The sequence below is a fragment of the Lithobates pipiens genome, unplaced genomic scaffold, assembly GCF_037356315.1.
Source record: "Lithobates pipiens isolate NorthernLeopardFrog02 unplaced genomic scaffold, aLitPip1_a1.2 Scaffold_16, whole genome shotgun sequence".
Classification (NCBI taxonomy): domain Eukaryota; kingdom Metazoa; phylum Chordata; class Amphibia; order Anura; family Ranidae; genus Lithobates; species Lithobates pipiens.
In genome coordinates, this window is record NW_027507748.1 from 111,000,701 (window position 1) to 111,014,917 (window position 14,217).

At 43.1% G+C, this 14,217-nt stretch overlaps 1 protein-coding gene across 1 annotated transcript in view; it reads right to left on the reverse strand.

Moving 5' to 3' along the window:
• Positions 1–8,545: 8,545 nt before the first annotated feature.
• The window catches only part of LOC143981968 (transient receptor potential cation channel subfamily V member 3-like), a 66,823-nt gene continuing 61,151 nt past the window's right edge, over positions 8,546–14,217 (reverse strand). Inside the window, exon 16 of the mRNA XM_077480258.1 lies at positions 8,546–11,311. Within this exon, the coding sequence (XP_077336384.1) occupies positions 11,205–11,311 (107 nt within the window). The 3' untranslated portion in view covers positions 8,546–11,204. The remainder of the gene's footprint in view (positions 11,312–14,217) is intronic.

Sequence of the window (14,217 nt, forward strand, 5' to 3'; positions counted from 1 at the left end):
AGGCGGACTGAAACCCGGACACATTATTCAGACTGGGCTGAGGCTCCCCAAGTAACCAAGATAGTCACACACAAATCTGTTGCCATCCAGCAACTGCGGGCAGCTGTCTGTGGGCAGGTTTGGTATCACTGGGGTGCAGGGTGATGATGTAAGCAAGAGCAATTTTTTGCACTATGCACACCACATTAAAGAGGAAGTAAACCCTGATGGGTTTACTTCCTCTTCATCTCCCTGTAAAGGTAAAGCATAATGGGCTACTATGCATCACATAGTAGCCCATTATGTGTCACTTACCTGAAACAGGAGCCAGCGATGTCACCGCTGTCCCCTGTAGTCCGGAGCGTGCATCTTCTTCCAGGTATCGCTGCTCCAGCCACTCACAGCGCCGGAGCAGCGATGACGTCACTCCCGTGCATGCACACAGGAGCTGCCACTAATGGCATATCGCCGTTAGCAGTGCGCCTGTGTGTCGCTGTCTTTTAGTAAATATCTCCTAAACCGTGTAGGTTTAGGAGATATCTCTTGGACCTACAGGTACGCCTTAAGGCTTACCTGTAGGTCAAAGTGGTTTGTAAGGGTTTACAACCACTTTAATACTCCTTGGGGCACCAAAGGGTATCCCAGGTCGCTAAAGTGTTTGGGTTTGGCTTGAAGAAAAGGTGGCAACCGTAATGTGGGCTGCGGTTTCAGAAAAGGCGCAGGGACCTCGTCACTGCATGTTCAGGGGGCTCAGCAGCCAATTCAAATGAATGAATTGCTGTGTCCATGCTTACAGAGCCGCACAAGTTTGAACCTAGCCTAAGGCCTTGTTTACATGAGGCATAGATATGTGTACCCCTGTGCATGGCCATGTTTACCCGCACAAGGATGCACAGGTGTTCCGTATATCCCGTGCAGGCAGTCCCAGTCATGTCAGTTGTGACGCAGTGACTGTATGGACACCGCTGCTCCCAGTCTGACATCCATGTGGGTGCACAGCCCCTACACAACATACACCATTTCCTGGTCCCAAGAAGATGTGTACAGAATGTTGGTGTGCAGTGGCGGAATTACCAGGGTTGCAACAGTCGCAGGGGGGGAGGGGAGCAGATCAGCTGTGTGTTCCCTGTCATCCTGTGTGAGAGAGGACAGACGGAATGGAAATAAAACTGTCAATGCCGGTGTCTCTTTGCTGCTGTTACACGCTCTCCACTCAGGGCTGTGCTGTCCTGAGAAGACAGAGGACTCTGATGGGCACTGATAGGACGCACTGATAGGGGACACTGATAAAAGGCACTGATGGACACCGATAGAGGACACTGATGTGATAAGCACTGACAGAGGACACTGATAGAAGGCACTGATAGGGGACGCTGAAAGGGGGCACTGATAGGGGACACTGATAGAAGGCACTGATAGGGGACACTTATAGAAGACACTGATAGGGGACACTGATAGAAGGCACTGATAGGGGGCACTGATTGGGGGCATTTATAGGGGACACTGATGGGGGCACTGATAAAAGGCACTGATAGGGGACGCTGATAGAAGGCACTGATAGGGGGCACTGATAGGGGATGCTGAAAGGAGGCACTGATAGGGGACACTGATAGGGGAGCACCGATGGAAGGCACTGATAGGATTTACTGAGGGGCACTGAAGGGAGGCACTGATAGGGTGCACTAAGAAGGCACTAGGTGGCACTGATAGGGGGCACTAATAGGAGGCATTGATGGGCACTTATAGGTTAGTTACGCCTCTGTTGGTGTGTATAAAATACTGGAAGATATTTTTATTGTGTATTACACAGTATATGTATTTTACAAAAACACATCAATACAGCCTTCTATACGTACCCCAACATTTCAGGTATTGACAATTTTTTACCAGCGCCCACTTCCCCAGAATGCCATATTTATATCTGGGGAAGATCAGGCTGGAATAAGGAATAACTCTGCATGCATTGCATTTAGCGTACCTTGTTGCATGTTCCTTTTAATGCAATACTTTGATGTGCGTTCTCTACAATAGAAGTCAAAATACCCTAATCCTGTGACACATTGTAGCATGCTGCAGACATCCCAACCTGCAAAAACTCATTTTAGGGAGGGGGTTAGGCCAGTGGACAGCAATGTTAGGGCAGGGGGGAGCGGAGTCTGTATTTATTTATTTTTTTATACAATTTAATTTTTTTAAATTCTTGTACTATTACATTTTTTTTTGCATTTTTTTTACCTTAATGCAGGGAATGCATTAAAGCGGGGTTCCACCCAAAAGTGGAAGCTCTGCTTATCTGCTTCCTCCCCCTCTCTGGTGCCACATTTGGCACCTTTCGGGGGGGAACGGGTACCTGTGTTTGACAAGTACCCTTCCCCACTTATGAGAGATCTCCCCACAGTAAGATCACTCTGAAGTTCGCCCCCCCCAACCCCGCTCCTTCCCCCACTGTCGGGCCATTTATAAAGCGCAGGGCGCTTTGCGCATGCGCAGTTGGGAACCGGCTGTGAAGTTGCAAGGCTTCACTGCCTGTTTCCCTTGCAGGCAATTGCAGCGGCAGCACCTGAGAGCCCATGGAAACATCGGCTGGGGTGTCGAAATCACTGGATTCCAGGCCAGGTAAGTGTCCTAATATTAAAGTTTTTTTTTTAAATAACAAACATGGTATACTTACCTCCACTGTGCAGTGCATTTTGCACAGAGTGGCCCCGATCTACCTCTTCTGGGGTTTGATAGCTCCTCCCTGCATTGGGCATCCACGTTGGAGAAGTGCTCTCCTCGGTGGACACCCATGCAGGCGTGCTCCTGAGTCCTGCTTTTGCGTGTATTCACACACAAGGCAGGACTCAGCCCCGCCCCCCGGCGCCGGCGTCATTATATTGATTGACAGCAGTGGGAGCAGGGCCGTCTTTAAGGCAGGGCAAAAGGGGCAGCTGCACTGGGCCCTGTTATTGTTGTGGGGCCCAAAGTAGCTGCCTCATACTTGCCAACTATCCCAGTTTAAATTTCCTTGTCCCTTGAAGTTTTAGCCCTGTTGTTGTGTACAGATGACTCACCTGCAGACCCTGTGTTTACATGTAAATAACTGGCATTCATATGTAAATAGCAGCGGCATTACTAAGAAAATAGCTGTTGCCAGCTGAATTGATATTTAAATAAAGGTGGCATTCATATGTATATCATGCTTCCCTGCAGTGAGAAGATGATGTGCCGCAACCTCTAGCAATCAGTGAGCAGTATTACTGTACAGTAATCTCTAGCAACTAATTAACCACTTCCCACCCGGCCAATGCACATATACGGCCGGGTGGGAGCCGTCTACTCCTGATAGGACGTTCAGGAACGTCCATCAGAAGTAGCGGGATCGCACGCGCGCGTGCCCGCGCAGCGGCGCGATCCCGATGCGCCCGTGTCACCCGGACACGGCACATCTCAGATCGGCAGGAGGGCTCTGTGATTGGCCCTCCTGATCACATGACGGCCGTGTCCAATCACGGCCGTCATGTGATGTAAACAAACAGCCGGTTGCTAGGTAATCGGCTCCTCCTCTCCTCACACAGAAGTCATCGCTGAGGAGAGGAGAGCAGATCGCTGCAGCCGGGTGATGATCAGTGAGTATGAGCTGTTTTTTACAGCTTTTTACTCACTGATCACCAGTCTAGTGTACACACAAATCACCACACAGTAAACACACCACACAGTATAAACACAATGTCCCCACACATGTCCCAAAACATACATGTCCCCAAATAATAAAAACACATGTCCCTAATAATAAAAACATGTCCCCCACATATGTCCCACTAAAATCACATGTTCCAATGATTATCTGCACACATATGTACGTGATCACCTGCACACATATGTACATGATCATTTGCGTACATATGTCCGTGATCACACAAACCAATTATTATACACTTAACGGAATTTTTTTTACCAAAAACATGTAGCAGAATACATTTTGGCTTAAATTTATGACAAAATTTGATTTTATTGGATTTCATTTAAAATAGAAAAAATAAAATATTGGTTTTTTTTCCAAATTTCCGCTTTTTTGCGATTATATTGCAAAAAATAAAAAACGGAGTCGTGAATAAATACCACCAAAATAAAGCTCTATTTGTGCGAACAAAATGATAAAAATTTCATTTCGGTACAGTGTAGCATGACTGCGCAATTGTCACTGAAAGCGCTAGAGCGCTGAAAGCTGAAAATTGGGCTGGGAAGGAAGGGGGCGAAAGTGCCCTGTATTGAAGTGGTTAACAAGCAGAAATCATTTGCTGTAACCTCTAGCAACTAATCAGTGAGCCGTAATGTGTGCTGTAACTTCTAGCAACCAGTCAGTAAGCAGTAATGATATGCTGTAACCTCTGGCAACCAATCACAATTGGTGCCTGATCTGATACAGTAAATTGATTTTAAGTCCAGCTTCTATTTATTGTATGTCTCAGAGCAGGTGGAGAGTGAAATTGCATGGGAGGGGGCCCCCAAATTTTTTTTTGCCCGGGGTCCAATCAATATTAACCACTTCAATACAGGGCACTTAAACACCTTCCTGCCCAGACCAATTTTGAGCTTTCAGCGCTGTCGCATTTTGAATGACAATTGCGCGGTCATGCTACACTGTACCCAAATAAAATTTTTATCATTTTTTTCCCACAAATAGAGCTTTCTTTTGGTGGTATTTGATCACCTCTGCGGTTTTTATTTTTTGTGCTACAAATAAAAAAATACCGAAAGTTTTGAAAAAAAAAATGTTTTTTTTTTTTTCAGTTTCAAAACTTTGTAAATAAGTACGTTTTCTCCTTCACGGATGGGCACTGATGGGGCTACACTGATGGGCACTGATAAGGCGGCACTGATGGGCACCAATGAAGTGGCACTGATGAGGTGGCATTGATGGACACTGATAGGCGACACTGATAGGCGACACTGATAGGCGACACGGATGGACACTGATAGGTGGCACAAATTGGCACTGATAGCTGGCACGGATTGGCATGGGTGGGCGGCACAGATGGGCATGGGTAGGCGGCACAGATGGGCATGGGTAGGCGGCACAGATGGGCATTGGTAGGCGGCACAGATGGGCATGGGTGGGCACTGATAGGCGGCACAGGTGGGCACTGATAGGCGGCACAGGTGGGCACTCATTAGTGGCACAGGTGGGCACTCATTAGCAGCACAGGTGGGCACTCATTAGCAACACAGGTGTTATACTGTACTAATGGATGCCAATCAGTGCCAAACAATAATGCATGCCAATCAGTGATGCCCATTGTGGGCACTGATTGCCATCCATTATGGGCACTGATTGGCATCCATTGTGCCTGACTGGCATCCCTGGTGGTCTAGGGAGGATTACCTCTGCTGGGCATCCCTGGTGGTCTGGTGGCGTCCCTGGTGGTCCAGTGTGGGCATCCTCGGGGGGGGCTGTGCTGATAATCGATCAGCACAGACCCCCCTGTCAGTGGAGCAGCCGATCAGCTCTCCTCTACTCGCGTCTGACAGACGCGAGTGAGGAAAAGCCGATCACCGGCTCTTCCCATTTACACTGTGATCAGCCGTGATTGGACACGGCTGATCACGTGGCAAAGAGTCTCCGTCGGAGACTCTTTACCGAGATCGTAGTTGCCGGGTGTCAGACTGACACCCCGCAACAACGATCGCCGCGATGCGCGCCCCCGGGGCCGCGCAGCGGCTCATAATCCTGATCACGTCATATGACGTCCGGTCAGGATTATGAAACCACTTTGCCGCCGTCTATTTGTAATAGGGCGGGCGGCAAGTGGTTAAAGACGACCCTGAGTGGGAGCCAATGGCTGAGCTGCTATCAATCTATCCAATCAGGACCCGAGACAGCTAGAGTTGGTGTGCTCATTCCCAGCCGGAGGAAGACAGCGTTCAGGTTAGTAAATTGGGGGCTCGGGGGGCTGCAGCACTACAGAAGGTTTTTCACCTTAATGCACAGAATGCATTAAGGTGAAAAACTATTAAGGGTTTACAACCCCTTTAAAAGTCAGCAGCTACAGTATGTGTAGCCTCTGACTTTTAATTTTTTTGCTGGTGGGGGGGGGGGGGGGGGGGGGGCGACGACCCTGCTTTAAGGTAAAAAACTGTTAGACTTTAGAACCACTTTAAAGATGACCTATTTTAAAGAAAAAGAACAGAAGACAACCTAACACATAAATAAGTATGCTTACCTACATCCAGGCTGCCTCTTCTTCTCCTTCTGTCCTTTTCATGGTGCCTCTCTGCTGCCTGTGTCCTTACTCCATTTTGGAAATCCTTTCCCGGGTCAGCTCGCAATATCATCATAGTGCGCATGTGTTGGATGGAGCACATAACAACATGCATCTTGTCTCACACATACGCAGTAAGAACTTACAGTCATCTGTTTAAAATATTTGAAACATGTAATGTCGTACCGTGCATGCATAAGGTGAGCCAAGTGATGTCTTGCGCTCCATCTCATACATGCGCAGTAACACAATGCTGTGAACTTTCACAGATTAGATGTGAGATCTGATGGCAAAGAAGAGGTTGCTCTCTCACTATCAGTGCGGCCAGGACAATGTCATCAGTGCCTTAAGGCCTGATTCTTCACATGTTAGTGCGGTGTGATTTGAGTCAATTCATTTTGAATGGGCTCAAATCGTACTGCATATCTCCCAATATTTTGAGATGGGAATGAGGGACACCTACTAGCAAACATATATACCGTATTTGCCGGTGTATAAGGCGACCTGGCATATAAGACGACCCCCTAAACCTACAGGACAAAAATGCTTTTAAAACTGTACTTACCGTATAAGACGACCCGGCTTTCGAGGCTTCCGAGGCTTCATATTTCTTCCTTCTTCCTGCATTTGCTGGAGCCAATCACGGCGAGCGATGTATTCTATTAATGAATACAAAGCCTTCTTGGATTGGCAGAGGCTGTAACATCATCAGCCCGTGCCGCTCTGACTCTCCAAGCCAATCAGAGCAGGCTACAGAGTAGCCTGCTCGGATTGGCAGAGGTCGTTACTCCAATCCGAGCAGGCTTTGTATTCATTTGAATACATCGCTCACCAGGATTGGCTCAGCGGTATATACTGTATGTAGCCGAAGCTACATACAGTATTACCGAACACCCAGCCGGCATCCGAGGGGCTGACACGGCGTATAAGACGACCCCTGCTTTTTGGCCAATTTTTTTACATGCAAAAGGTCGTCTTATACGCCGGAAAATACGGTAGACATAAGACACGCCCCCTACCACACCCCCTTAAAAGGGAATTAACCCAAAAAAAGGTTAATTAAATCCACAAGAGCTTTTTTTTACCACTACTATTCCTTTATATTGGCTTAAAATTTTTACAAATGTAGCAATTTAGAAATTGGATGAAGGGTTTAGCGCTGGGAAACACTTTTTGAAAGATAAAAAGTTCATTATATATACAACTATATAGATCAGACCAAAATGAGGGACAAATGAGGAGTAAAGAGGGACAGAGGGGCATAGCTCCAAATCAGGGACAGACTGTGGAAATCAGGGACAGTTGGGAGCTATGGTACTGCACCACAACAAAAGCACTACTTGCACTACTTTTCGAAACAAACTCACTGTAACCAGTTTACATGGTACTTCTATACGATGTGATCCAGTGCATGCAAACACACTGCGTTTCTGCGGTGCGTTGCAAATACGGTGCCGGAAAAGCACACAGAACTCCCATACCGTGTTCTAGTGTGAACAGGGCCTTAGGGGAGCCAAGAAGTGGACAGGCAAGTAATCAAAAAAAAAAACAGTTAGATGATTAAACATTAGCATGAGAAAATGCACGCTGATGTGAATTTTAGTAAAATAAGGTAAAGGTCAGCTCCAAAAGTCAGCCATGACTTTGCTTGTTATGTGACTATCGCGTTAAACCTCTGGCTAACAACCAGCACAGACAGGCATTTAGCATTTTCAGAAAAAAAGGTCAGAGCTGGAAGGTATGACTCTTTCATTTATTGAAATTTTCATTGCCATATTTGCTTTCACTGCCAATAATATTCTTGCAGTTTATTTTGAGTCACCCTCCACCCCATGCTCTGCTATTACATATTTTAATCTTATTTTCTCTATCCTCTGTGATCGCACTTAGACGATCTTCCCCCAGGGACCTGTGTTGATCTGAGGGTTCAGTGACTGGGTGCCATTGGGTGGTCTTGTTCGCAGGTTTATCCTGTTACACAGTTGATGGTTCACACATCCCCTGAAGAAGCATTTCAACAAAACATGTTGGGTTAATGTGCAACAATATGTTTTCAAATGTACCAGCTTGTTCAGACCACCATACCTGTGAAGCACTGCAACTATTTCTATTGTATGACTGCTTTTTAACTCTGAAATTTATTAAAAATAATTAAAACGATTTATTGTTTATCTCTAGTTAATATCTATTGGTATGCACCGTAAAAATCCCCTTTTCTCTTCATTCCCATTCATCCTTTTTCTTATATCTTATGATAGGTTCAATTTAAGCAAGAAGGATAAGTGATTGCACTAAATTACAGCGATCCATCCAGTGGGTTTTCTACATATCTCTTTATTTCATTCAACAAAAAAAGGAAGAAAACAATATAAAAGCATGGAAGTCATATCAAAAATACACTACAGTACAAAAAATTGCAATAATAGCTATATGATCACTATATAGATACACTATGGGGCATATTTACAAACAGGTTGCTAGCTGAATGTCACAAGCAGCCGTCACAAATTACCCCTGTATTTTGTCTAATATGTTTATTTCTTATGGTCATCGGCTCCACAGCTCTAGTGGCCATATTGTGGTATTTTCCAGAATTGGAGTATTTCAGAAAAACACTGCATTATGGTCAATAAATGGAGCTGAGGATCATAAGAAATAAAAATATTAAACAAAATTCAGGGATGACTCATCCATGACGGCTGTGCAAATGCTTGTGACATTTGTCCAGCTAAATAGACCCCTATATCGTACCTTTACATATATAAGCTATGTATGTGTCTCAGTATTATGCACAGTTTCACAGTCTCAGGGATATAAGTATATTTACATAATTAGTTAAGATTTTTTTTTGAGTAATCAAAACAATTAATACTGTATATTAATGATTGCATTGGGATTGCAATTTTGCACCTCAGTGCCTCATTGGCCCAATAATAACGGAAATTTGTTACTTTCATCACCAGAATCTTTTACAGGTTGGCCTGTTGGGGAATGATTGTAAACAAAGTGTTGACTCAATGCATATGGAGCTAGGAGCTTGACATTTGACCTCATCCTGCGGGCCATTGCTAACTGCATGACGGTAAGTCGTTGTATTTGTCTCGAGCTGATAATAGCTGGCATGGCTTCAAATGCCTTTTATGTGAGTGTGATTGCTTATGTTTTAAAAGTAATAAACATGTTAGATAGAAAGCACCAGACACAGTATCTTATGTTTTACATTGCCGTGATCCTGTGAATGTATCTGTGAAGGAGAGAGCCGGGTAAAGAGAATGGAAGGATAACACGCTATACAGATTTGATTACACCCTAAAGAGAAACAGCGAGTTGTGACTTACTGGTAAAACAGAAGTCGTGACGGGAGGTGAGCGGCCAGAGACTACAGGTGGAGGATTACACATGCACTTTATGTGTAGTTTTTTGTGATATTTGAAAGATGATTATTTATGGACATTTCTAAGCGATTTACTTGTGAATATTTGGCACTTTTCTATACTTTATGGACATTTTATGACTTGTCCTGCAACTTGGGACAACTTGTCCTGCAACTTGGGACTGCAAAGTTGCATGAAAAGTCGTACCTTGTGATTTCCAATGAGTACCATTCATATCTGTGCGACTTCAAGTCACAGCTACCAAAGTAGTCCCTGCAATGCTTAGGTCTGAATTTGATGCGACTTGAGGTCCATAGACCTCAAGATTACACAGGCATTGCTTCAAGTCCTGTCAAAGTTGCTGCACAATCGTGGCAAAGTTACGTGACATTTGTAGGTCGCACAAGTGTGAAAGGGACGTTACTATGAATTTTTTTGATATGAAGTAATCTTGCAATTTACTAAATAATTGCGTGCTGGTGCTGGCAACAATTTATTGCAGATTCTCTAACGTGTTTTGCTTTTTTATGTTTTTTATTTTTTTCACAATATTCATTATTAATGTATTTATAAAATGTATATTGCACTTTATTACTTGATTGTAGGTTAGCGTATTAAGGGCTTACGCTGATTAAGATGTATACACTATAAGCTGCATGTAGACCTCACAGAATGAAACATGCAGGTACAATCTTAATGGATTTTTGGCAACTTCAGGCTTTACTGTAATAAACAATGTCCTCACAGGCATGTAATGGATATTTAAGGGATATACTGGATGTATTAAAAATTTTGCACTGGTAATTCGTAGTTTGGAGCAGTACAATAAAGTTCTTTTTTGGACACTCTGTTATGTGGGTTGTGCATGCAGTGTGTTGTCAATGTATTCTTTTGCAGAACCAGGCATACGCTGTGATACCATAGCAGTCATATGTATGGCTATATGAGGTCAAGATGTTCTAGGCTTGGCACCCTTTGTAAGTCAGACATGGAGCTGTAAAGAGACTTTATATTAATTTGCATTTTATACACCTATCCTTTAAGCCTCATACACTGTTGGTGCAGTGTGGTGTGGTGCCACCCCAAAAAATTCAACATTTCCCAGGTATACCAGTGCATCAATGATATAAACATGGTAGTGCTGTGAATATGTAGCCACTGTTTTGCTTCAGCAGTGTTTGTGTGTCATATCTGTGCAGAAAGAGACTTTAACTGAAGACTTCTCACAATCTTTATGGATGCATAGAGGTGTTGGATGTCCATCCATCAATGGAGGGTGTGTATGACTGCACCACTTTCATCTTTGACAGTTCAACCTCCCTCTTATGGCAGGATAAAAACTTTGTTTGAACTCCCTCTTAACCTTTCTCCACACCTCCATCAATGAAGTCTCACTCCTCTTACTGAAAAAAAAGCAAATGCAAACCACTGTCTTTGATTCTTCTCCCAGATAGAAATAGATGAGAATCACATTATGGCAGGAACCAGAACACTTGAAATCAGGTTGGACACATTTTTGAAAAAAGTTCTGTAGCTGCCTGATCTTTGGCAATGTAGAACAGCATGTACCCATGCTTGTTACAAAAAAATGGCTACATGGTTTCAATTATTATTGAGGAATTCGGGCATCTGCCCTGTACACCTGAATAGTAATCTGGGACGTTTGTTTAGGATGGTCCGGTCCAGCGATGTCACGCAAATCGGAGCACCTGGTTCCTATTAAAAAGAAGAACACATTATATAAGTACATTGGTATCTTGTTTCAGTTTTGAGCAACATATGTTGCTTCTGCTGCAGTACAGAAAAATGTGTTGTACCATGTTTTACTTGAACTTTCCTATAGATGTTGCAGAGTACTAATGACAATCATTGATCACAAGAAGAATGCTATCAGGTTTAAACAAGAACTCTTACAAATGTTTTAAACTTTTATTAAAACCCATGGGATGGTGCTTGGTCCCATTCTGATTTGCGGCCCCATTGCAGAGTAAATGTTCCTCTTCATTTATATGAAAGCTGGCTGTAGCTTCTCCCCAGTGTGAAGCCCAATTTATGAGCAGTCCTGTGGAGTTGTGTGATATATCTGCAGGTGCCCTAGATGCTTACAAGCAGCCACAGATAAATTAAAATTCTGAGTATAAAGGCAGCACTTCCTGTTCATTCATTATACTGGAAGGTCACTCAGTCCTGCGGCATCTATGACTTCTAAACATACACAGCCTTGGCCGATAGATCACACAGCCCCAAAACACAGAGTGATCTTTCATTTTTATGAATGAAGGATTTGGGCCAGTACTAGGGTTGCCACCTCATCCCTTTAAACCCGAAGACATATGAATTACGCAGGTTCTGAGGCTAATTTAATGCAGATAAGGCACCAAGGGAGTTTAATTACCACCTTAATCAACACAAACAAGACTGATGCAGGCATCTATCCCCATGAGTGGGGGTCTGGGTTGTCCTCCACGCCAACTTGCCTACTGATTGTCTTCACTTGCATTGATGTTTGTTCCTCTGGCTTGCTACAATAGGCCATATGTTTGTGCTTTGCTATCTAATGGCTGCACAGATCTGAGTGAAAGTGGAAGGTTTTTACTCTATACCCTCCTGTGGCCTTAATTGTTGGACTTGAGTTCGTTTTGGCAGGGGAAACCCCACCGATGTTGTATTAACGCTTTTCAAGCCTTGCTGGTTTTATTATCATTACCGTTGTTGCTCCGTATTCACTCAAGCAATTTTGTGGCAATACTGCCTACTATACAATGTACCTAAACTGCTGAGGAAGCTCAGATGAGCAAAACATGTTGAGTGGTATATGTAAAAAGCTAGTCTTCGCTTCTATCAACTTTTCTTCTGTTTATAACATCCGGTCTAATATGTATTTTTAACCTTTTGTCTATTGTAAATTTGTGCAATAAAAATATATTTTTATGGATATTTGTTAATATTTACCTATTTTGTTTAAAAACACCCTTAAAGTCCCGGGGTTGGTTTACCTCTCTGTCTTGTTTCTGTATTTGGGATTTGGTGTCCAGTTTGGTGTTTCTGCCCTCATCATTGATTATTGTACCACCTTAATCAGCCACAGAACCTGTGTAATTAATATGTGTTTGGTTTTAAAGGGATGAAGCGGCAACCCTAGCCAGTACCATGTATGGTTCAGCCCTAAAGCACTGATTGGCAATTTATAAAAGAGACAGATCACTTAGTACTACAGAGCTGTGTATATCAGCTGAGGCTGTGTATGTTTAGAAGCAGTCATATAAACTGTAGATAACACAATAAATGCAGATTCAATCAGTTGGCCAGTTGAATCTGCATTTTGAGGTAAGTGGTTCACATATCATTATTCCAAGTGAACGCATTATATGTCTTTTATAACTAAATTTACACCATGAATTATATTATCATGATATATCTACATTTATCTACATCAAATTTTTTCGTGTCCTGTCCCTTATCTCCTGAAGAAGCGGGTCACCGCAAAACATGTTGAGAGAGTCTAATTCTATATGCCCTCTCTGGAGTATTGCCAGGTAGAGGGGATCCAATACATGTGTGAGGGGTGTCGCAACTATCAAGAGGAACACATATATTTTATTAATTTGAAAGTTAATTTCTTTGTTTTCTTATGCTGTATTGTCAAACTATATGTGTAAATAAAATATATTGTATTTTAAACAATTGTATGATGTCTCACTACGGTTCTGAGGCAATCCTGCTGCCCCATTGTCCCAGTTGTACTTTTTCACATATATATAAAGCATTTGATTGTGTAATTGTCTTTCTAATTTTAATATGAAGAGGTCAGTTTATATCATCATACCTATTTATATTCTAACTCCAGAATGAAAACAAATGTGTACACTTGCTTGGTGGATCAAAATGGATTTGAGATGTACCAGCATTCATAATGTCTCATATTATTCGACTAACACCAATGGTGGGGCACTTTATGAATATTTTTTTTCCAACAGAACAAACCTTTGATTAGTGCTATCAAAAGGAGATCTAAACCCAATCACCAAAAATTCATATAAACTTTATCATGTAATGTAATTAAAGAAGTTATCAATATTTTCAAAGCTGCAGCTTTTACAAAAAAAAATCCTGGCATTAAAGTCCTTATTCAGGCCCTTCCTGTTATGGGGAGACAGCTGGCTCACAATTTTTCTCCTGTGCTGCCACCCTGTCAACTTCAATTCTGTCATAAACGACACGTAGCCTGTGCCAACACACCACACAGGTTATACTGTTCTCACTATCAGGAGGCTGGTCCAGAGCAATGATGTGCAGCTGATACCGAGATACAAAAAGAATATAAAAAGAGTGAAAACAGTAAAAAAAAAAAAAAAAGGCAATTGCCTATGATACACAGTGCTTTAGCAAACTAAATGTTATCTAGTTAAAGTTTCGCTTTACAGTAAAGGCTACTTTCAAAGTGGCTAATTGGCCGGTGAGAATTTTAGCATCAGGAATCAGATTCCTACTGTGGCTCTGAATGGGTAAGTGCAGCCATTGGCCCTGTTCTCTATGATGACAGGTCGCCGGTGGCCACAGCAACTCTCTGCTGTCCACACAGCTAGTGATTACCTGCGGTGATTGCTGCTGGACACAAACAA